We start from the raw sequence: 24771 nt of genomic DNA, 5'->3' as shown, positions 1-24771 counted from the left end.
GAGACTTTCCCCCCTTCCTATGTCTGCCATCCATCACTTACTGTTGCTGTTGCAAATTCCTCATTGCTTCTATCTGTCTCTCCAACCGATCCACTTGATCTGATAAGATTTGCATCCAACAGCATTTATGGCAGATATAATCTGCAGTAACCCTTAAACTCTCTTTAAACTCCCACATCTGACAAGAAGTGCATATTACTGCAAAGGCCATTTTTGCTCCTTCACAATCTACAGACCCAGGAAATAACACCGTCTTATTCCTCGACAAACACTGCCTCAGGTTAAGTTTATAGCTATGGCTTATATTTTAAGTTTAATCAAGAGATTTATCTCCAAAAACATATAATCAAGAAAGAATCCACTATACTCACTACTGCAGCCTTTCTCTTGGACAGACTTAAAACAACAATTAATTTATCTGACTCTGTGCTGTAAACTTCGCCCAACAGTTCCTCCAAGATTAGTTGTGAATTTCACTGTTTGTTAATTTTCCTAGATGCACTCCGATGTCCAGTGACACGAATTCAAACAGCAAAGGCGGTAATTGTGCAGGTTCTCTCTCTCAATTTATTTCTATTTTATCTCATAGATTGCAAGTTTTGACATTCAACCCAAATTTGGAATTATATCGTATGCATCAGAACCAAAAGTCATCTCTGACATCAATATGAAGGAGACAGCCACAGCCGATGAGGTCATTTATGAGTTAGATAATGGGGAATCGGCACAATATGAAGGTGAGCTAAGGGTTGGAATGCATTTGCTCATTCATTAATGGTCTAATAATGTAAGAAATAGGAACTGGAGTAAACCATTCAGCCCCTCAAACCTACTCCACTTCCTGCACAATGCCCATGGCTTTGCAGTTTCTTGGTATCCAAAAAGAAGTCTTGCATGTCATTCGCCTCAGCGAATTTGCGCTTGAGGGAAACAAGCAAGATCAGATATCGCCTCACGGAATAATTGGACAGTCAACTCCCATTCTTATTTTGCTCATTCAACATAAACTGGGATAAAACCCATTCTCTGTCTCCCCTGCCCCACTCCCTTGTGATGCTTCTCAACATTGTCCTGAAGTCCGGGTCCCCCAGTTACTCTTCTCTCTGTCTCATTCACTCCTGACAGCTGTCTGTCACTGGCTCCTCACTCCTACCCATTCATCAACCTACAGAGAAGCTATACATCGCTGCTGCTCTGCACCGGCCCATATTGCCACCCTCTACCCCTGCAAGGCAGGTTTTACCACAGACATATGTTTTAGCCTCATCTAGAGTAAGGTGTTCAGTTCTGCTCATCACACCTATGTTGAAAGGATTTTCTGATTGTAGGTCATCCCGAGCTGAAACATGAATTGTTTCTCTCTCCACACATGCTGAGCATTTCCTGCAGTTTTTTTCTCTGTTCTTATTGAAACATAGAGGGATGCATAGTGGTAAAAGTCACTGGACTAGTAATCCAGACCACCAGGCTAACATTCTGGGAACATGGGTTCAAATCCCACAATGGCAGATGGTGAAACTTGAATTTAACAATAGTCTGGGGAAAAAAAATTTGTAGTCTAATAGCGGCCATGTAATTTCTGTTGATTGTTGTAAAAAAAAAAAGACCCATCATGTTCATTCATGTCCTTTAGTGCAGGAAATCTGCCATCCATATTTGATCTGGGCTAGATGAAACTTCAGACCCACTGTAACTACCTTCTGGACAATAAATATTGGCCTGGCCAGTGACACATCCCCTGAATGGATGAAAAAAAAATTGGAGGGAGCAGAACACAGATTCACCAGAACAATACGGCACAGTGGCTCAGTGGTTAGCACTGCTGCCTCACAGTGCCAGGAACCCGGGTTCAATTCCCACCTTGGGCATCTGTCTGTGTGGAGTTTGCACATTCTCCCCGTGTCTGCGTGGGTTTCCTCTGGGTGCTCCGGTTTCCTCCCACAATCCAAAGATGTGTAGGTCAGGTGAATTGGCCATGGTAAATGGCCTGTAGTATTAGATTCCATTAGTCAGGGGTGAATGTAGTAATGGGTCTGGATGGGTTGCTATTCAGAGGGTTGGTGTGACCTTTGGGCCGAAGAGTCTGTTTTCACACTGTAGGGAATCTAATCTAATCTAATACTGGACCTGAAGGGCATTGTGAGGAAAAAGTAACTGTAACCAGCTTGTATTTGCTGGAAATCTTGTCGTTTCTGAGGTGATTCAAGAGTCTGTTTGTCCCATTGTGTCTATGTGAGACAACTGCAAAACTTTCAACAACTTCTTGGCTTTCTACCCCCCACCCACTGTCTTGCAATGTTTTCCTCATCAGATAATGATCCAATTCTCCTCTAAAAGCTGTGATTGGATCTCCTCCCATGGCACTCTCAGGCAATATTTATACATCATCATACATCATACATAAATTCTGACCAAATGAAAACAGAAAGTGCTGAAGAAACATAGCAAGTCTGGCAGCATCTGTGGAGAGAAAGAAAGAAAATATTTCGAGTCTAATCTGAAGAGTCAGACTGACACAAAACATTAACTGTTTCTCTCTTCACAAATGCTGCCAGTCCAGCTCAGTTTCCCTACCAGTTTCTGTTTCATTTCCGATCTCCAACATCTGCAGTATTTTGCTTTTATTAATAGTCCTAACCACTCTTTGCTTCATAAAGGCATCCCCCCTCCATTTCACTCAAAGTCATAAACATGGAAACTTTGGTCAAACTCATCTGGACCAACCAGACATTCCAATCTGACCCAGTCACATTCGCCAGCATTTGGCCCTTTCGACTCTTCCTATTCATGTCCCCATCCAGATGCCTTTTGAATGTTGTAATTGTACCCATATCCACCACTTCCTTTTGCACCTCTTAAAATACATGCACCACCGTCTGCATGACAAAGCTACCGGTCTTTTAAATCTTTCCCCCTTACCTTAAACCTATGTCCTTTAGTTTTGGACTTCCCCACCTGAAGGGAAAGACCTTGGCTATTCATCCTATCCATGCCTCTCATGATTTTAGAAATCTCTTAGGTCACCCTACACCCTGCGACACTCCCAGGGAAAACAAAACCCAGCCGATTCAGGCTCTCCCTGTAACTCAAACTCTCAGTCCTAGCAACATCCTTGTAAATCTCTTCTGTACTCTCAAGTTTAACAACATCCTTGACCAGAATTGCACACAGTATTCCAAAACTGGCCTCACCAATGTCCAGTCTTGTTTCTTTTGCCACTCACCTTAGACATGTAGCCTCTGGTTCATAATCCTTCCAGCGGATAATAAACCAACAGAAACAATTCCTACCTGTTCACACTCATCGCGACTTTGATTCGTGTTATCAAATCTCTACTTGACCTTCCCTTTGAAGAGAACAGGGTCTGGATGCCCAATTTCCTTCATTAATGTTAGTCCCTTATTCCCAAAAGAGTACTACAGGCCCAAGGAGCCAAATGGCCTAGTCTTTAACTTAAGAGTTGGGTGCACAAAGGGCCCTGATTTTTAACTTGAACCATCCTCGGTGAAATGGTGACATGTAAACATACAACTTATTCTCCGTTAAGTTCTGTTGTGCACTGAAGAGTGTTATGGACCAAACTAGACCTCCCCTATATTTTAAGAAGGTAGCCTCGATACTAACTTTTTCTTATTTTAAAAGGCAGATGTGAAGCGCCGTGTTCCAGATGCAATGCAACTGGTCAAACTACTAGTTAAAATACAGGAGGAAAAAACAGTGAGAGAATAGATGATAGAAGATATTCACTGAAGCGCCAATCTTGTTGAGACCCCAAAGGCTTCTGCTCAAAACTAAACCAAACAACTAAAAACAACAGAGAAATCCTGATCTGTGAAAGCTGTCCATACCCAGCTGCTTCCATTGTTTCAACTTTAAAACAAAATCCCAAGGACTCAAACTGTTTACTTTCTTAGAGACAGCTTAGCGCCTCTGCCTTACAAAATCTGTTCAAGAAAAGGACAAAATAACCTCTTAAAGTGACAGCATCATCACAAAAGGGATCTCTCCTCTGAACAGTGACAACACAACCTTGGCATCACGGAGGGGGTTAGAAGGGGGACAACTATAGGGTTAACATTGGGGTTAGAGTTAGTGTGCAAATTACCTCCTGTTGACCTATGGACCTCAAGGTCGTCTTTATTCCGATTGTAAAATGTAGAGACTCCCCCATTTATATTTCGCTATGGGCATCACACCACAGTGTAGATGCTGGGAGGTTGTTCTCCCATCCCTGCTGGGGAACCCAGAACATAGTATTAGGGTAAAGAATGATCACTTGGGACTGAAATAAGGAGAAAGTTCTTCACTCAAAAAGTTGTGAATCTATGGAATCCTCATTTTGAGCAGCTTATGGATGCGCCATCATTTGATACTTTTAAGGCTGTAACGTACAGGTATTTTGGGTCTTTTAGGGAATCGAGGTATACGAGGAATAGGCTGGTGAAAGCAGCTCAGATCTACAGTCAGCCATGATTGTACTCAATAGCAGAACCAGGCTTCACAGGTCACAGGATCTACTCCTGCTCCTACTTATATCATCAACAGAGGATAACTCAACACTGATTCATCAAAACAGGGCTAGACAGGGTAACCATAGGAAGGATGTTCCCGATGACCAGGAAATCCTGAACTAGGGATCACAATCTAAGGAGATGGGGGTATGTCATTTAGGACTGAGATGAAAAGTAATGTCTTCACACAGAAATTAGTGAGCCTGTAAAGATCTCTGCCATAGAATGTTTTCAAGAAGACGTTAGATGTAATTCTTAGCACGAAATGGATCCAAGAATATGAGGAGAAAGTAAGAACAAGATACTGAATTGGATGATCAGCCAGGATCACATTGAATGGACAGCTATGTTAAGTTGTAAATTGTGTAAACCAAGAACAATAGACTTTTGTCTGATATCTGGTGTGGAACCAAGTTAGCAGATAAAGTTAAGAGTTGGATCTCCCGATGTCTAATTGAAAGGCAGACCATGTTCAATTGCCTGCTGTTTCTCTCTCTTTCCAAATTGCCGCTGAAGCCACTTTTTATAAAAAAAATCAATTCCCTTGATTTACATCTTATGTTTGTAGTTCATGCTGACAAGAGAGGCACCAACATTCATGCAGCGCTCAAGAAGGTGTTGGAAATGATGGTCCTCTCAAAGATCATTTATAAGGATTCCTGGGCCAAGACAAGATTCGTCACCATATTATTTACTGATGGTGAGTACGCTCAGATACTAGTGTGAAATATCTAAAAAGTGGATAGAAGATAAGGTTTGGGGCAGATTAAGCTGACCGAAGCAAAACAGACCCACATCACACTGACCCTGAATGTTTGCAGTCATAACTGACTACAGCCTCCTAGAAATAGCAGTCGGCTGGCTTGGACATTCCCCTCATTTGTTTTATCTCTTCTCTCCCTACCACCTTCAAACATTGCTTACAGTATGCACTGTGGCTGCAATATTATGCAGGCCATCTTAAATGTTATCTCCCGTCACCAAAAAGCATAGTGGCAATACGTGTGCGCACCATCTACAAGATACATCACAGCAACTCACCAAGGCTCCTGTCAGAACACCTTCCAAATCTGCACTCTCTAGCATCTAGAAAGGCAAGAGAAACAGATGAATGAGAACACCATCACCTTCCTTACAAGCTGCACACTACCCAAACTTGGAAACATTGTGGCCATTCCTGAATTGTTGCTGCAGCACCCTCTCTGTGAGTATAACTGCTATAGATGGACTGCAACGCTTCGAAAACATGGCTTGTCACCATCTGCTTCAGGGCAATGATGTCAGGCAAAATAATGCTGGCCTTGGAGGCATTCATGAATGGATAAAATAAATTGGTTGAGGGTGCTGTGATGTGTTTTGGGATACTCTCAATCAGGTGGTTCTCAATGGTGAGTTGTACATTTCTGAGACCTTCTTTGGTGTTGCAGGGAAATCGAACATGGGAGGGGACCCCAGGACAGCAGTCAGAGAAATAAAGGACTTTATTTTTGCACAAAATAAATCGGATGATTATCTTGGTGAGTATCCATGTGCCAGCGTGAGTTTTCATTTGGTTCCAAGCCAGACTGCGATGTGTGAAACTAGATGTCAAACATTTTCTTGTACATTTATTGTGCAGCATTTCACCTGTCTGTCTCCTACCTACTGTTCCCAGTGTTTCAACAGTCTCTACTTATAAGTGCTCGAGGCACGTAATTAAGCAATGCCTTTCACTGGTGTATCTTGGCAATATAATTAACATACCATTAACAAGTTATTCAGAAGATCATTACTCACATAGATACTTCCATTCATTGCATTCAAAGCAGCTTTTTCTCTGCTGTCCACCCTTCAACAATCTGTAATAGATAGGAGAGGAGAGGAAAATGTCATTGCAATGAAGTTGCTTTTTATCTCGTGGAAACTGGCAGTAATTTTTCAGCCTTTCTTAGATTAATGGGTGGCACCAGAGGACTTGTTCAATTTTTTAAAATGGTTTAAAGTTAAGTCTAGCAACTACAGACCAGTCAGTTGAACTATGGTGGGCATAAAACTTCTAGAAATAATAATTATGGGCAAAATTAATAGTCAAATAAACACCTACAGGTTAATTAAAAGCCAGCATAGATTTCTTTTGGGAAAATTATGTTTAACCAATTTGCTGGAGTCTTTTGAAGTAACAGAGAGAGCTAATGGAAGTAAGGCTGTTCAAGTATTCATGGACTTTCAAAAGTGGTTTGATAGAATGCCACTCACATCTGTGAGCAAAATTATAGCTCATGAAATAAAAGGGACAGTAGCAACATGAATACTGAATTGGACAAGTGACAGGAAACAGATAGCACTGGTGGTTGGATGATTTTCCAATTGAAGAAAGATTGTTCATGACATTCTTCAAGAACCCTGATTTATATTAATATCCTGAAGGTTGAGGTAGAAACTGCAGTTTTAATACTGTTGCATGGTACAAAGTTTGGAAGCATTCTAAACTGAGAGAACAGTGTTGAATACCAAAAGGGCAAGTAGGCAGATGCAGATCAAGAGAGTAACATGAAGTTATTCATTTTGTTAGGAAATACATGGAGAAACAATCTCAGAAGTATCCAAGGGTATTGAATTGCAGGAGCTTACAGCTCTAAAGTATATGAAGGAACATATTGCCCTTGATGTATGTGTATTAGTCATTGGAGCTGGCAAGACACATTAAGAGAATGGTTAACAAAGCATATAGTATCCTAGGCTTTATTTGCAGGGTCATGAAGTACAGTTAAGAGCAGGTGGTTATGCTGAATTTATATAAGACTAGATTGACCTCGGCTGGAGTACTGTATCCAGTCCTAAGCACTGTATTCTGGGAAAGGTATGAAGACATTAAAGAAAATACAGAAAACATTCACTAGAATCACTCTAGGAATGAAGGACAACTTGGGGTGGGATGGTCTTCCTTGGAGCAAAGAGAATTGATGGTAGTATTTGAAATCATGGGAGTTTGAGATAGACAGGGAGAAACTGTTCTTACTTAAGAAAGGAGAGAGAATGATTGGACATAGATTTAGAACAATTCGCAAAAGAAGTCGAAACAATACAAGAGCGAACCTATTCACATAGCAAAAGTAGTTGGGAGCCTGGGAATGCACTGCCTGAGATTGTGCTGGAGGCAGCCATTCAAAGAGCTAGGCGCAATCGCGACGGGCTGAACGGCCTCGTTCCGCCCTTGACTGGTCTTGGGGCATTGAGGGCTACGTCCCGCTAAGGCGGGCGCGCGTACAGCTCGCAGGGAGTAACCGTCGGAGGGGTGGGGGGGTGCGGCAGAGAGACAGAGAAAGGAGACCTCCCAGCCTCCTTCTTACTCCCGGGAGAGAACCAAACTGACCCCAACGCCCGCTGGAGCCCCAGTCCGACTGAGACTCAACGTCAGGACAGTACCGCACGCACTCCCCTGAACATGCGCAGTGATGCGTGATGTCACGTGCAAATCAACCTGACAGCGTTCGAAGTTTGGGTTACTCTCCAACGGACACGCGCGCGTGCGTTTCGCTCGCTGTCGTTTGCAGTGCCGTGAGGAGAGGAAACGGTCGACGGTCGGATACTCGCTGTCACCGTTGTCAGTGAAGCGTCGACTCTCCTGGTCCTTGGTCGCTGCCCGGACCTGCTGTGCATTTCCAGCGCCACCCTTTTCGACCCCCCCCCCCCCCCCCCCCCCAGCGTCTGCAGACCTCACTTTCTCTGAATGTCTGGGATGGAGTACCAGGTGAGATTTTACTGAGTAGGGTTTGGATTGTTTTCGGCTGGAGCTCGGGGCGAATCCGAGGTTTGGCTGGGGATCTTGGGTGGTGGAGGAGGGTGGTTTGATCCAGATGGTGGGCGCATCCAGATGCAGAGGTCGCAGTCTGAGGACTTGGGGTGGACCAGACAAGATGGAGATCAGACACTTCTTCACCCAAAAAGTGGAATTCATTACCACAGGAAATAGATGATGCCAAAACATTGAATGTATTCCAGAGGTGGCTAGACATAGCACTTGGGTGAATGGGATCATGACGGTTGGCGCAGCAGGCTTGAAGGGCTCCTCCTGCTCCTATCTCCCATGTCTCTAAGAGAAATTGTTTAGACTAGTGACAAAGTTTGTTCAAGCTGGTTTGTACATCCAGGCATATTGAATTGTAAGCATATTGTCCATCCTTCGCTTGAGTGTCAGTGCTCACAATCTACTACTTGTCTTACAGATATGTACTCCTTTGGAGTGACAGATGGTGCCAATATGCTAGAACTGAACGCGCTATCATCTCAAAAACACGACGAGAAACATTGCTTTATTCTTAAAAGCACGACAGAGCTGATAAAAGCTTTTGATGACATATTAGGTATGGATTTCAGTTTCTTTGACAGTGTTCCTTTAAGGCTCATTAAACAATTTAATTCTGAGTGGAGATGCTCTTATCCTGGTTTAAATTTAGCAAGGTGCAACATCCAGGTCACTACATTTGAAATTCTTAATTTCCCACAATTCAGCCAACATTAGTCACACTACTGAAAAATCAGTGGTGTTAGAAGGGCTGGCTTTATTAAAAGAAGATAAGTCCCCAGGACCAGAAGAGACCGTTCCTAAGGATAATGAAATAAGATTGGAAACTGCAAAGGTACGAGCCAGAATTTTCCAATCCTCTTTTGATCGTCATGGTAAGTGAATGTTCACAGGGAAAGCATTTAGAGTCATAAGGATGTACAGCACTGAAACAGGCACTTCAATCTAACTTGTTCATGCTGACCAGATATCCTAAATAAATCCAGTTCCATTTGCCAAGATTTGGCCCATATCCCTGTTAAACCCTTCGTATTCATATACCCATCCAAATGCTTTGTAAATGTTGTAATGTACCAGCTTCCACCACTTCCTCTGCAGCTCATTCTATATGTGCACCATCCTCTGTGTGGGGAGATTGCTCATTAGATCTGTTTTAAATCTTTCCTTTCTCACCCTAAATGTTAGCCCTCCAGTTTTGAAAACCCCACCACAAATCCTGGCAAAATAATCGAGTACTGGGTACTGTTAGGTTCAGGGATGATTCAGTACTAACTATTATCAGTACTAGTTGCAATTAAGTACATGAATGATTCAGTATTAGTTACTATTGTATAAAGGATGCTAGAGTGCTAGTTAGGTGCATCAAGATTTGATTACTAATTTCCTTGGATATGGGAATGGTTGAATGCTGATTAATGTTTGGTACAGGAATAGTGGAGTGTTTATTATTATTGAGTTGGAATGCCAACATAAATTATTACTGTTTGATGCATGAATTCTCATTATTGTGTATGCAATTTCTTTTTATTCATACATGGGATGTGGGCATCACTGGTAAAGCAAGCGTTTATTGCTCTCCCCTAATCCTGCTGGAGGAGATGGTTGTAAGCTGCATCCTTGAATTGTTGCAGTCCTTGAGGTGAAAGGGCACCCTAATATTGCTGTTAGGATCGGAGTTCCAGGATTTTGACCCAGTAATAGTGAAGATGTTGAGATGTCGTTCCAAGTCAGAATCATGTGTGACTTGATGGTGGGTTTACACGCAGTTGTCCCCATGCATTGGCTGTCCTTGTCTGTCTAGGTTTGTCTTGGAAGGTTCTGTTGAAGGGGTAAGTGGTGAGTTTCTGCATTATATCTTCTATTTATTCACTTTACCCTCCATGTATGTGTACCACCTATAAGTTATAATGCAGGCGGTGATTAGAGTGCCAGTGAAGCAGGCTGCTTTGTTCTTATTGTGTCCAGCTTCTCGAATGTTTTGGAACCACACCATCTAGGCACGTTGGGACTATGCCTTCGCACTCCTGACTCATGCTTTGCAGGTAGTGGACAGGCATTGCAGAACAGGAGGTGAGTTATTTGATGCAGAATTCCTTGCCTCTGAACTATGCCTGAAACCAACCTTTATCTGTCAGTTCCAGTTCAGTTTCTGGTTCATTTTATTCCCCAGAATGTTGATAGTAGGGGATTCAATGACAGTGACACCACAAATGTCAATGAGTAACGGTTAGTTTCTGTCTCGGAGATAATCATTGCCTGGCAGTTGGGTAGTGTAAATGTTTCTTGCCACTTAGCCAAAACCTGGATGTTATTGTGCCGTTACTGTTAGGTGCAGGAATGATTGAATAATAATTACTGTTGAGAACAGGAATGGTTGAGTACATTTTACTGTGGGGTGTGGGAATGGCTGAGTACAAGTTATTATTAGGCATGGTGATAGTTGAACATTGGGTGCATGAATGGGTGAATACTGATTGCTGTTGAGTATATGAGTGATTAATTACTATTGTGTCTGGTGATAGTTGAGTTTTATTACTGTTGGCATTTACTGACTTATGACAGTTCGGTTTGTGACACCTCTCGAGCATCTTTGCTAATCTTGCTTTGGTGATTATTGTAACATGTGCTGTATCTTTGCACTTTTGCAGACTTTAACCAAATTGGTGATTTGTGTGGAGTTGCTGATGAAAATGTAGAGAAATCCTTCAGATTGAGACACCCCTGGCACGTTCTCATGGAAATTCCGGTAGGTTTTACACACAACCACAGAAGTAGCAAGATATTATTAGGGTCTCAATTTATTTGCCCTTGAAAAGGTGATTGTGAGTTGCCTTTTTGAACTGATACAGTCCATTTGGTGCAAGTACACTCAAAGAGAAAGTTTCATAATTTTTGACCCAGTGACATTAAAGAAAAAAGCAATATATTTCCAAGTCAATACATTGTACGTCTTGAAGGGGAACATGGTAGAAGCAGGTGGTAGTGTTCCTAAGTATCTGTGCCCCTTATCCTTCTAGATTTTAATGTCTGTGTTTGGAAAGTGTTGGCTGAGAAACTTTGGGTGAATTTCTGGAATGCAACTAGGTCCATTGCTGCTGTTGAACATTGGTGGTGGAGAGAGTAAATGTTTTTGGATATGATGCTTGTCCAGGCAGTTGGGGAGTGTTCCATCGATTGACAATGGTCTTCATTAGACTCTTGATTCCAGATTTTTGTTGAATTCCAATTCCACCCAGAACACTACCTGGACCCCTAAGGTATAGTCTAGTAATAATACCACTTGATTGTCACAGTGGTGATGCTGTTGAGCCCTTAAAATCCATTTATGCCATGAAATCACCTGGAAATGTTTTCTTAGGATTTTTAAAATAAATTTTCCTTCTTCTGTTCCAAAAACGTGATTGTTTCTGAAAATCTAACTTTTTTAATATTAGAAATATATCCATATTTGACAACTTAGGACCATCTAGCAATGCAGGGGCAAAAATAGAATTACCAATGCGCACAGAAAATGCTGGAGAAACTTAGCAGCATCCTTGACCTGTATATGATTCCAGATCCACATTAATGTGATTGACTGTCAACTACTCTCTGAAATGGTCTAGCAAGTCATTCAGTTGCATAAAACACCTCAAAAATCTCTCAGAAATGAAATTGGACTGACCACCCAGCATTGACCTATGCACCAAAAACAACAACAACAAACACAGCTCTGCAGCATCATCCTTACCAACATCGGAAGGCTATTGTTAAAATTGGGAGCGCTGTCCCACAGACTAGTCCAGCAACAGTCTAACATAATCATACTCTTAGAATCATACCTTACAGGTAACATCCCAGACAGCACCATCACCATCCCTGGGTATGTCCTGTACCACCAGTAGGACAGACCCAGCAGTGGTAGTGGCAAAGTGATATACTGTTGGGAAACGGTTGCACTTGGAATCCTCAACACTGGCTCCTGACCTATGAGGGCTCATAGCATCAGGCCAAACATAGACAAGGAAACCTCCTGCTGATTACGCGCACTATTTTCCCTTGGCACCTCCATATTGAACAATACTTGGAGGAAACACTGAAAGTAGAAAGGGCACAAAATGTACTCTGTTTGGGGTCTCCATGTCCATTTTTAAGATTGACTTGCAGAGCCACGACCGTCAGAGGTGGTCGGAGCTCCAAGGGCATAGGTGCTAGACTGGGTCTGCAGCAGGTGGTGAGAGAACCAACAAGACGGATGAATACAGTTTGACCTCGTCCTCGCCAGTCTGCCTGCTGCACATCCATCTGTCTATGACAGTATTGGTAAGAGTCCTTGTGGAGACAAAATCCTGTCTTCGCAAAATCCTCTCCTCCTTCATGTTGTGTGGCATTGTAACTGTGCTAATTAGCACACATTTTGAAAAGAGTTGAAAAGTGTGGTGCTAGCAAAGCACAGCAGGCTAGGCAGCAACTGAGCAGCAGGCGACTTATACCCAAAACGTGACTCTCCTGCTCCTCAGATGCTGCCTGAGTTGCTCTGCTTTTCCAGCACTACACTCTTCGACTCTGATACTCCAGCATCTGCAGAACTCACTTTCCCTCAGATTTGGAACAGATTTTGCAACTTGAAATTGGGCATCTACAAGGCACAATGGGCCATCAGCAGCAGCAAGATCATATTTTAACACAATGTCCAACCTTATGCCCTGGCTTATCCCCCATTCTACCATTACCATCAAGCCAATGGATCAACCCTGGTTCGATGAAGCAAGAGCAGGAGGGCTTTCTAGGATCATTACCAGGAATACTGAAAACTGAGCTATCAACATGGTAAAGCTACAACAACAGACAACTTGTGCGTCAAACCGCATTAGCAACAAGTGATAGATGGGTTAGCCCCATCCAATCATGACTGTCAGTTATCAATTAAACAACTCAGTGGAAGAGGAGCCCAACAGATTTCCCCATCCTCAATGATGGGGATATACAACACAAAACATAAGGCTGAAACATTTGTACCAATCAGGCAACATCCTCTAGAAATCCTCAACATCACAGATATCAGCCTTCAACCAATTCAATTCACTCTGTGTCACATCGAGAAACTGGATACTACAAAGTCTATGGGCCCTGATAAGACTACTGAAGACACATGCTCCAGGACTTGGTGTGCTCCTAGACAGCCTGTTCCAGTGCAGTTAGATCACTGACATCTACTTGGCAAAGTATGAGATTGCTCAGGTATACCCGCTGCACAATAAGCAAGACAATTTCAACTTGCCAATAAATGCCCCACCCCATTAGTTCACTGTTGATCATCCACTCTCTTCAACACTGACCTTCAGTAGCAGCAGTGTGTATCCCATACAATCAGAAATGCAGCAAGGCTGTTTACACAACACCTTCCAAACCCATGACTGCTATAATTCAGGAGAACAAATGTAGCACTACCTACAAGTTCTCCAAGTCATCATCATTCTGACTTGGAATTAAATCACTGTTCCTTTACAGTTGGTAGGCCAAGCTCCTCTAACTCCCTGGCTCACAGTAAGGTGGGTGTTCATACACCCAAAAGATTACAGCAGTTCAGGAAGGCAGCCCACCATCACACAAGGAAAATGGGAGTGCTAATTGAGCCAATGACATCCTTAACCTCTGAATAAATTAGAAAAAATTTTGGACTTCACCTGATGACGGAGCAGCACTGTGAAAGTTTGTGCTTTCAAGTAAACATGCTGGACTATAACTTGGTGTCATGTGACTTCTGACTTCATCAAAGTAATACCAATTTCACTCTTCCATGTGAAATTTAGTAATTATTTTTCAGCCTCCACCCTTTAGGAAGCCATCCTCTGCTTTGGTGTTAATAGATTCCAAGGCATTTGGAGTGATTGAAATTAAAGCATGTAATTCTCTCATTTTGCAGAGAGAGTTTATCACCTTCCTCAGTTACTCACTGATGCTCAATTTACATTCCGCCAGGGTCACCAGGTGAGAATGATAGCCCTTGATATCAGGATCCTGTTTGACTGAATGTTGGATCAAGGAGCTCAAACAAAACTGGAATCAATGGGTATCAGGGGGCACACTCTCCACTGGTGGAAGTCATATCCAGCATATAGGAAGTTGGTTGTGGTTGTTGAAAGTCTGACATCTCAGTTCAAAGGATCTCTCTGCAGGAGTTCCTCAGAGTCGTGGCCTCTTCCCAAATGGCTTCAATTGCTTTGTCAATTATCTTTCCTCCATTGTAAGGTCAGACTGGGATCTTTGCTGGTGATTACACAATGTTTAGCACCATATATGACTCTCCAGTATTGAAGCAGTCTTTTCTCAAATGCAACATGACAGTATCCAGGCTTGGATTGACAAGTAGCATTTTCACTACACAAATGGCAGACAATGGCTGTCTCCAATAAGGGACAATTTAACCACCATGATTTTCAAGACATTACCATCACTGAATCCCCATTATTAACCTCCTGGCGATAACAATTGACAAGAAACTCAACTGACACCCCCTCATAAACACAGTGACTACAAGAGCAGGTCAGAAGCTAACAATATTTCGCAAGTAATTCAGCTCCTAACTCCTCAAAGCCTGTCCACCACCCACCAGACGCAAGTCAGGAGTGTTGTGTGATATTTCCCATTTGCCTGGATAGGTTTACATTCAACAGCACTCGAGCTTGACACAATCCAGGACAAAGCAGCCCATGTCATTGGCATCGCATCCACAAACATCCCACCCTTCCACCATTGACACTTAGTAGCAGCAGAGTATACTACCTACGGAATGGACTGCTGAACTTCACCAAATATCCTTAGACAGCATCTTTCAAACCTATGACCACTTTCATCTAGAAGAACAAGTGTAGCACTTCCATCTGCAAGTTCCTCATGTTGATTTTGAAATATGTAGCCATCCCTTGATTGCTGCTGGGTCAACATCCTGAAATTCCCTGCCTAAGTGAATTGTGGATTTACCTGTAGCACTTGTACTGCAGCAGTTCAAGAAGGCAGCTCACCACCACCTTCTCAAGGGCAACTAGAGATAGGCAATAAATGCAGGCTCAGACAACAACGTCCAAGTCCCTCAAGTGAATAATAAAAGTCTTCTGTCCCTCATTCCATACTCAGTATTACAGGTCAATATATGTATGTGGTCAGAGATTCCTAAAAGCCACCAAATATTTATCCTTAACTGTAAATAAACATTGATAAACATAACAATGTGATTAACCAGATATGAATACATTGTGGAGGGATGTTCAGTTATGGTTTCCAGTGGGAACTGGATGACAGCCTGAAGGGAAAAAAAGTTAAGCAGAATACAGGGTATAGGCACTGGAGTGGAAACTGGTTAATTGTCCCTGCAGAAGGTACCACTAACACTATAGGCTGAACGGTTTATCTGCCATTATACTCGTTACACTATGTTATTCTTAATTTTTCATCAAGGAAATTTTGGGACACAGTCTCATTGAAATGTATCAAATTATTGGAGGAGTTGACAGGGTAGATAGACAAAGAATGATGGAGAGACTGGAATGAGGGGCCATAGACATTTTAAGACTGAGGTGAAAAGAAATTTCCTCAGGTGAAAGGTGTGAATCTTTCACACTCTCTGCTCCGGCCTGCAACAATTTGACTAGTAAGGACCTTCTGGCATGCACTGGACACCTACTCCGTTCAAAGGCAAACAACGTCCCATGGAAGAGTAAACTAAATAATGGAGGTTTTGGAATTTAGAGTTAAGGTGTAAGATCAGCCATGACTGTCTTAAATGATGGAGTAGGTTTAGGCCAGTGTATGGCCTTGATTCTTTGTCATCTTGCCCCACACCTCAAAGTTGCATGTGCTCTTCACCTCTCTCTCATCCTTTCATGAAATCCACTCCTCCCGTGTCTGTGCCTTTTTTGCTCATTTGTAGCCTAACCACCTTAAGGGTTCATTCCTTCACTTTGGCAATGAGGTCCAGTAATGAGTGGTGCTCTCTTCCCCATACAGGGTATCGGTAGTTGCAGTGGATCCATTGTGTCCCCTGAATGGGTCCTGACGGCCGCTCATTGCTTGAAAGATGTGCAGACTAAGTTGGATATTGATAAGATTACAGTGCAAATTGGTAAGGGCTTCCTTTCCACTTTTCTTACCCTACCACAGGAAGAGCTGATTGTCCTTCCTCCAGTGTTTAAAGGTGAAATTATTCATAGGCTAGGGAGCACTTCGGTAAGGTCACAACTAGAGTGCCAAGAGCCTGGTCACCACACTATAACAAGGATGTGGGGTTGCACTGGAGGTGGTGCAGACAAGATTCAGCGGGACATTGCCTCAGATGGAGCATTTTTGCTATGAAGAGAGGTTGAGTAGACTCACATTTTTTTAGAGCAGAAAAGGTTGAGGGAAGTTCTGATTAAGATGCTGAGGGGCTGGATAGGAAATAACTGTTCCCCTTAGTCAAAAGTCATTGAAAAAAGGGCATAATTTTAAGGTGAATGGAAGGACATTGAGAGGGCATTTGAGGAAAATATTTTTCACCCAGAGGCAAGTGTGAATCTGGAATGCACTGCCCAGGAGAACAGTGGAGATGGAAAATCTCGCCACTTTAATAAAAAAGTACACGGATGAACCCTTGAAATGTCATAATTTTTAAGGCTATTGACTAAGTGCTGGGAAGTGGGATTAATGTAGATAGGTCAGTACAGACTTGATAGGCTAAAGAGCCTCTGAGGTGCTGTGTGACCTTAGGACTATGACTTTAAAACTACCTGTTTTACACTCCATCTGCCCCAGAGGCAAGTACTGGCTGGGGTGTGAAACAGGTCAATGTTCCACCACTCTTTTTCAAGTCTTCAAAGACGAACTGTAATCCTCTTTGTTTCATGGTTAACTATGATAGCTCTTGGTTCCCAGATTCTTAGATGGGCAAAAGTGAATATTATACAAGGAAATTTGCCAATGTAAAGGGTTGAACACAGCAGTCTAGTTCTGTTTTGTCCAGAGCGTGGGGCTAAAATTCCAACGATATGCACCCGTAGGGCATCCTAACAGCCACCACACCACCTCAGTGCTGTTGTGAACAAGACTGTTGAAGGAAGGCACAAGTCAGAATAGTTGAAAAGGTCTTCCCAATTGGCTTCAAGACAGAAATCAGAGAGTTTATAGAATCGCTACTGTGTAGAAACAGGCCCTTCAGCCCAACAAGTCCACACCGACTCGCCAGAAAGTAACCCAAGCAGACCCATCCCCCTACCCTATAACCCTATATTTGCCCCTGAGTAATGCACCTAACCTAGATTGTAGGAGGAAGTCAGAGCACCCGGAGGAAACCACACAGGCATGGGGAGAATGTGCAAACTCCACACAGTCACCCAAGGCTGGAATCGAACCTGGGTCCCTGGCACTGTGAGACAGCAGTGCTAACAACTGAGCCAACATGCCATGGTAACGATGTTCTGCAAGGTTCAAATGCCAGAATACCGCTTCACAATGATTCTGATTTTGGAATCAAAAGCACTACTTCTAATTTGAAGGGATAATTGCCACAGAGGAGAACTCCAACGTATTGCAGGAAAATATTAATAACGGTCGAGAATAGTTAAATAATTAGCAGATTAGGTTAACGCTGTTTAATGTCAGGACATTTTGATAGGAAGAGTAGAGAGGTCACTTATTACATGGAAGGTGCAAATCTAGATTGGGTCGAGGATCTAAGGAATAACGGGATCGCCGAGTACAAAAACACGAATCACTAAGAATGTACCACATATTAGCAAAATTATAAAAAAAGCAAACCACGCACTAGGCTTTATTTCTAGAGTGATAGGATTGAAAATAGCAAAGTATTAAACCTTGTTTTGATTCTTGAGTGCTGTGTGCTATTCTGCTTGCTATGTGATGAGTTTTGTTTTCCAACATTCAAAGACCGACTGACTTCCTTGTATTACTAACCCTGAGGGTGGCTGATCTTTGATGAGGTGAATAGCTATTATTAGTTCAATTGTAAATAACAGCCCACTGTCTTAATGACTTTGGGCTAGAGTTGAAAAGATTCTGTTTCAGGATTCCCACTCAAGATAGTTGCAACCACATCATCAGTTGCACATTCCTTGAACTGCATTTATAGAGTGCTTTGGATACAAAGACAGTGTTAGAGATGTTCCTCACGAGCCTACAACTCTCTTGACCTGGAAGACAGTGGCAGAACGCGATGGCAAGTGATAGAGGGACACAATCAAGTCCATTGGGGGAAAGAAGAGATACAGAAGAGTGGGCATACCAATGCATTAACAAACACTTCAGTTCTGAGGGGAGTTTTGTAATGGGGTTGTCAGAGGAAGGAGTTTCACAGTAGAGTTACCTTAATTTTTACAACTGTAGCAACATGTTGGCACTTCACAGAAGCAATGGTTTTGGCACCGAGCCATGTAAAGAAATATTAGGACAGACGACCAAAAGCTAAAGCAGGGCGATAGGTTTACTGGAGCATCTTAAAGGAGTAGAGGGATTTCCTCTCTAACTTAAGGCATCAAAAGCAGAAAGTACCAATAGTGAAGCTTTGGAAATTGGGAAATGATCTTGAGGGCTAAGAGAGTGAATGGGGAAAAGCTTAAATTCTTCACTTCTCAAGAAATAATTCTTTTTATCCTGATCCAAATCTGCAGGTGATAAGTTTAGTTTTAGCCATGTGAAAGACGTATATATACATCCACAGTACAACCTATCAGGGCTGCTTGATGAGAAAATCTCCCAGTTTTACGACTATGATGTGGCATTGCTTAAGTTGAAGAAGAGAATAGACTTTGCCGACACAAAAAGGTAACTGGTGTCTTTACTTTGTGTATATTTGCCTTTGTGAGAGACCATTCAGTTGATCTTAATTTTCCTGTCCAGAGACTCTTCTCTGTTCACAGAACCTGATTGATTGCTGCATTAACACATGCAGGACAATGTTTCATGCTTTGATTTCCACTATTCTATCTGGAGGCACATTCCAAGTACTGATCAGATTTTGTGTGAAAGATTTGACTTGATGTGGGTCCAAGTTTGACTCTTTTGCCAGTATGACCATTCTTGTAGACGTGAAAAGTATTTGAAATATATCTTCTCCATTTAACTTTGTCAAACTTTTAACAATGTTGTATCATTTTAGAAGATCACCCCTCATATATCTCTGATCTGAATTGAACACCCAAAGTTTTCCTGATTTCATTCCCCCCAATTCCATCAAATGAATTTTTGACACGAAGAGACTTAAAAAGAAATGGGGATGGTACAGGAAAGCAGTGTTTAGTAGATTGAATGGAGAGGCATGCATGAAGGGCCAAGTGGCCGATAGCTGCTCCTGATTCATACATTCATACGTGTGTTCTTGTGAATGAAAATATTTTCTTTAGTCTAGAAGTTTATTTTGCCTCCCAGTGCTAGGGTTTGGGACATCTGCTCTGGGCTGGACAGGAAGTAGAAGCAGGAGAGATCTTGGTCCTTGTAAGTATCAAAGACATAGAACAGGGAGACATATTCAGCTTTGACAGTGTGAAGAGCAGAACCTGAAAGGTAACGACTTCTGGATTATTACCCAAGTCCATGCCAATTTGCAGAGGGACTCTTAAGATTAGTGTAATGAATACATATCTCAGTGACTAATGTGGGAGAATTGGATATCAGTTCCTAGCATTAATGTGAATATCAGAGTCTGTATTTTTGGGATTTAATATACCTCTACCATGCTAGGACCAGTCTTCTAACAAATCATAAAACTAGTGATACAGAGAGGGTTATAAACTAAACAGTGGGGTGGGAGGTCAAGGGATAGATGCAATAAACAAGGGAGAACAGTAGTAATGAGAAATGAAGGTCAGGAGTGGACCTAATAAACCTAAAAATATGCCAACAGTCAAGACGAATTGTTATAAGGATAACAAAAAGGCAAAATTAAAGGTGCTTAATATGATTGCATATTGCATCCATAATAAAGTTAATACATTGATAGTGCACATTCAAAAATAAATAATGTGATATATTAATTTTGGAGACACGGCTGCATGATGAGTAGTGATAGATGCTTGACGTTCAAGGAGAATGGGAAACTCGATAAAAGTGGAGAGACATTGGAACTCTAGCTCAAAGGCAAATAGGTAGGTAGATTGATTCTTTTTAGGCAAGAGACTCAAAGGTTGACGGGTAGATGGGAATGTGGCATTTGAAACACAAATGTATAAGCCATGATCTCATTGAATTATGGAGCAGACTCAAGGCCAAATGGCCTACTTAAAATTGTATGCAGATATGAATTTAGAACAGAAGTAGCTTTTTCATTGTTTGACAGTAATTCAAAAAATGATATGTGACAGGCTGCAATAATGGCAATAAAGGTCCAGATTTCCTGGTGTACATTCATGTATATCAATATACTTATAGATTTTTATGTGTTTACTTTGCAGTCTTGCTCAGACTTTCATATCATGTTCTTTTATTCTGTTTATGCAAAAGTTTTAGCTATTTGAATATCTCCATTACTATTCTAAAACCACAAGCCACTAAATATTATCAAGGAACATAATTTATTCTTGCTCAGTGCTGTTGTGATGATTATTGATTGTGTAAATCACATCTAGTAACAGTTACTAAACAGTTGCAGGAATGTATAGTATTCTATCAGGTGAACCAATAACAACATACACCTATTCAGTGAAAAGTGTAGAATATACAATCTATTCTATAAAAAATAAATCTATAGAAACAGCATTCACACTAATGTATAATATTCCTTTTGAAAGTTTATTGTGGTGTCTCATACTGTTGGACCTTGTGGTTGTGGAGATGAAAGGATGAGAGGCATTTCAACATGAAGATTTGGTTTATAGAATTTGAGAAAATTTTCCAGGAAGTATGCACTTCCAGGATTTGATTTGCATTGTTTATAGCAGGAGAGCATGAGAGATATTTCACCCAGCCCGACACACCAAATGAGCAAGAATAAGCATGGAATTCTCCAACAAAAACAATGGATATTCCACATATACGCTTATTCATTCATATCATCAGTGATAATCTCTCCTTCAACAATCCTTTTAAGTGATAATCTATTTCTTTTAGTCGATCCATCTGTTTACCATGCACAAGCGAAACAACAAGAGCCATCCGAAAACCATTCCCAGGAACAAATTGTCGTGACCACGGTATGTGTGAACAATGAAACTTGATATAGCGGAGTGTCAGAGTGATTATTGAAGGATTCCTGCACAATTTAAGCAGTGTACTCAAGATTGTTCAGGCAAGCGTGCATAAAACTGTACAAGCAAAATTAGGTGCAAGGTGATGAGCCATTTAAACACCATAACTGGTTAGCTCCAATGACTGGTTTATGAGGCAGAGTGACACCAACAGCGTGAGTTCAGTCCCAGCACCAGCTGAGGTTATCATGAAAGTCCCACCTTCCCAACTCTCCCCTCACTTGAGGGATAGTGACCTTAAGGTTAAATCACCACAGTCATATCTCTCTCTGATGAGAGAGCATCCCTATGGTCCTCTGGGACTATGGTGACTTTACTTATTCCTCATGCAGTGTAACAAACTTAAACTGGAACTGAATTGCATTGGTATTTGATTGCTTTTGAAGTGACTATCCTGCTAACTAGTTTGTTCTGTGTATCATTTACTGACTCACTCATGCTGTAACTGACCAGCTCCTGGAGTGACAATAACATCATTTTTGCTGAACCTTCCGACTGACCCCTGCTGTGACCTGGCTGGGCAGTGAGGAGCAGGACTTTGCAAATTTTTTTAGGTTTGAGAAGCCTGTAAACTAGGCTGTATTTATTTAATCAGCTTATTCTGTGCAGAAAATGAACTGTTACCGACGACCAGATCAGTCCCAGCAAGCTTCGTGAAGCGTGACAGGGGGAGATCAGAGACAGAGGCGTATGTCACAATAAAGACGACTGAGGCTGTAAGTGATATCTCCACTGACCCTATGATGTGAAACCTTGCTAGTCCTTAGGATCCCCTCTTAAAGAAGTGTCTTTCCATTCGGCCTAGTGAACCATGAGGTTCATTGAACCCTGTGCATGTAGCCCACATACTCTTCTGCAAAGAGTCAATGCTAAACATTGACAAACTGTTCTAATGAAGTCCCAGGTAACAGGAAAGGTAAATAAACTGGTTAAGAAGGCTAATAATGTACTTGCCTTTAATAGGTGAGGAATAGAGTTTAAGAACATAGAGGTGATGCTGGGAATGTATAGCATGTTGTTGTGCCACAAGTACAGTATGTGCAGTTCTGGAAGTCACACTGTAGGTGGGATGTGATTGCACTGGAGAGGATGCAAGGGAGATATACCAGGATGATGTCTGGGTTGGAGAGTTTCAGTTATGACCAGATTTTGAACAGACAGAGGTTGTTTTCCTTGCAGCAGATTGAGACGTATAAAGTTATGAAGGGCATGGGGAGGGAAGAAAGAATGGTGATTTGAAGGAGGGATCAATAACCGAGGCATAGATTTATGGTAAGGAGAATGTGAGGAAAACGTTTTTCATTCAGAGGGTGGTGGGAATCTGGAACTCACTGCCTCTAAGGGTGGTAAAGGCAAAATCCTCAACATTTAAGATGTCTTTAGATGTGAATATGATGAATAGTCAAGGGATTTTAGGGAGTCCAAAACTAGAGGGCATAGATTTAAGGTGAGAGGAGAAAGGTTTAAAAGGGGCCTGAAAAGCAACATTTTCCATGCAGAGAGTAGTGCATGTATGGAACGACCTGCCAGACAAAGTGGTGGAGAGGGTTACAATTACTTCATTTAAAAGACTTCTGGATGGGTACATGAATAAGAAGGGTTTAGAGGAATGCAAGCCAAATACTGGCAAATGAGACTAGATCAGTTTGGGATATCTGGTTGGAATGGATGGGTTAGACTGAAGAGTCCGTTTCATGCTGTAGAACTCTATAATTCTATGTGCTCTTACAAAGCCAAGGCACACAAGACTATGGACCAAGTGCTGGAAAATGGGCTGAAAGGTCTTTTTCTGTGCTGTAGAACTTTGAGTCCATGATTCATGTGCAGCCTTATTCTGTAAATAGTTGCCAGAATGTTTCATAAAAGGTAAAATTGCTAAGTCTAGATTCTATCAGTCTCTTGATCCTGACCAAGGACACAGCCTCTTCTAAAGTCCAATTATGTGGCGATGAGGCTACTGGGTGAGGGAAGTCACTAAATTGTGATCACAGGGTAGCTGTCCCCACTGTCCTTACCTCCTGCCTGACAGCCAATGTCCACTGCCCTTTGTTGAGACCCTTCTCCATATATAGGGATCCAAGGTGCTTAAATAAAAGTACATTACTTTGAAGTCCTGAAGTTGAGTGATGCTGGACTCAAAACTTTACCTCTTTCAGTCAGCACAGATGCTGTCAGACCTACTATGTTTCTCAAGTCTTTTCTTTGTTTAAAATGCTTAAAACTGGCAATTATCATCTCACTAAAGATACAGCTTTTTATTCAGTCTAAAAGTTGGGAATGTCAGGCAAGGTATTCTGCTGATGTATCATTGTCTGTGGTTTCACTTGTCACTATTTCTGTCTCGCCACTTAGCTGAGAGATGCCTGTGAGGCGAATGCACTCCATGCTGAAGAGTACAAACACGTTACTGATGTGCGGACGGTGGTCACAGACAGATTCCTCTGCACTGGAGGACAAGACCCTGTAGCTGAGGAGGTATCTTGTAAAGGTATATGGCTCAATACCTTAATCTCATCACTCTTACTGTTTTACTGTGTGTGTCTGTTTGTGTGTCTGTCTATTTCTGTGTATGTACTTTTGTGCACTTGTCTTTTATCTGACATTTTGGGTATGCCTGTTTGTGATGCTGTGCATTTGTCTGTTTTGTGTGTGCCTGCATGCTTGTCTATGCTTACGTTTCTCCGGGTGTGACCACTTGGATATCTACAGTTATATGTAGGTGCTTACGTGTGTGGCAGGCCACCTTTGTGTCTCTGACATGTAACTTTTTGTATTTCTGTGAGTGTGCTTATGTCTGTGCCTCTGTGTTGGTGCTTGTGCATTTGTCTGTAATGTGTGCACACGTAGCTCTGTGCTTGTGTGATTCTCTTTGTGAAGGATCAACCATCAGGAAGAAATTGTTTCCATTGGCAACTGGAGAATACAGGTTTAAAATAATTAGCAAGAACTCAGAAGTCGAGGAGAATGTTTTTCGATCTGTGAGTTGTGATTTGGAAAGTGCCGCTTGAAAGGGCAATGCAAACAGATTGAATTGTAACTTGTAGATGGGGGATTTGGATAAACACTTGACTGGGAGAAAGTGAGGGCTGGAAATCAGAGTCGAAAGGTGTAGGCTGGAAAAGCAAAGCCAGTTGGGCAGCATCCGAGGAGCACGAGAGTCGACATTTCGAGCATGAGCTCTTCATTAGGAAAATTCCTGATGAAGAGCTCCTGCTTGAAATGTTGACTCTCCTGCACCTTGGATGCTGCCGGACTAGCGGTGCTT

The 24771-nt window shown here is 42.0% G+C and overlaps 1 protein-coding gene across 1 annotated transcript in view; it reads left to right on the top strand.

Annotated features, from left to right (window-relative positions):
- Positions 1 to 24771, top strand: part of LOC140455339 (complement factor B-like) — a 64258-nt gene that overhangs the window by 29341 nt on the left and 10146 nt on the right. Inside the window, exons 9-18 of the mRNA XM_072550118.1 lie at positions 590 to 737; positions 5080 to 5211; positions 5939 to 6028; positions 8717 to 8854; positions 10944 to 11041; positions 16282 to 16396; positions 18936 to 19089; positions 21370 to 21452; positions 22116 to 22222; positions 23859 to 23994. Coding sequence (XP_072406219.1) covers positions 590 to 737; positions 5080 to 5211; positions 5939 to 6028; positions 8717 to 8854; positions 10944 to 11041; positions 16282 to 16396; positions 18936 to 19089; positions 21370 to 21452; positions 22116 to 22222; positions 23859 to 23994 — 1201 coding nt within the window. The remainder of the gene's footprint in view (positions 1 to 589; positions 738 to 5079; positions 5212 to 5938; positions 6029 to 8716; positions 8855 to 10943; positions 11042 to 16281; positions 16397 to 18935; positions 19090 to 21369; positions 21453 to 22115; positions 22223 to 23858; positions 23995 to 24771) is intronic.

Source organism: Chiloscyllium punctatum, chromosome 30 (assembly GCF_047496795.1).
Source record: "Chiloscyllium punctatum isolate Juve2018m chromosome 30, sChiPun1.3, whole genome shotgun sequence".
Classification (NCBI taxonomy): Eukaryota; Metazoa; Chordata; class Chondrichthyes; order Orectolobiformes; family Hemiscylliidae; genus Chiloscyllium; species Chiloscyllium punctatum.
The sequence above is the reverse complement of the archived record's forward strand: the minus strand, read 5'-3'. Positions and strand labels throughout refer to the sequence as shown.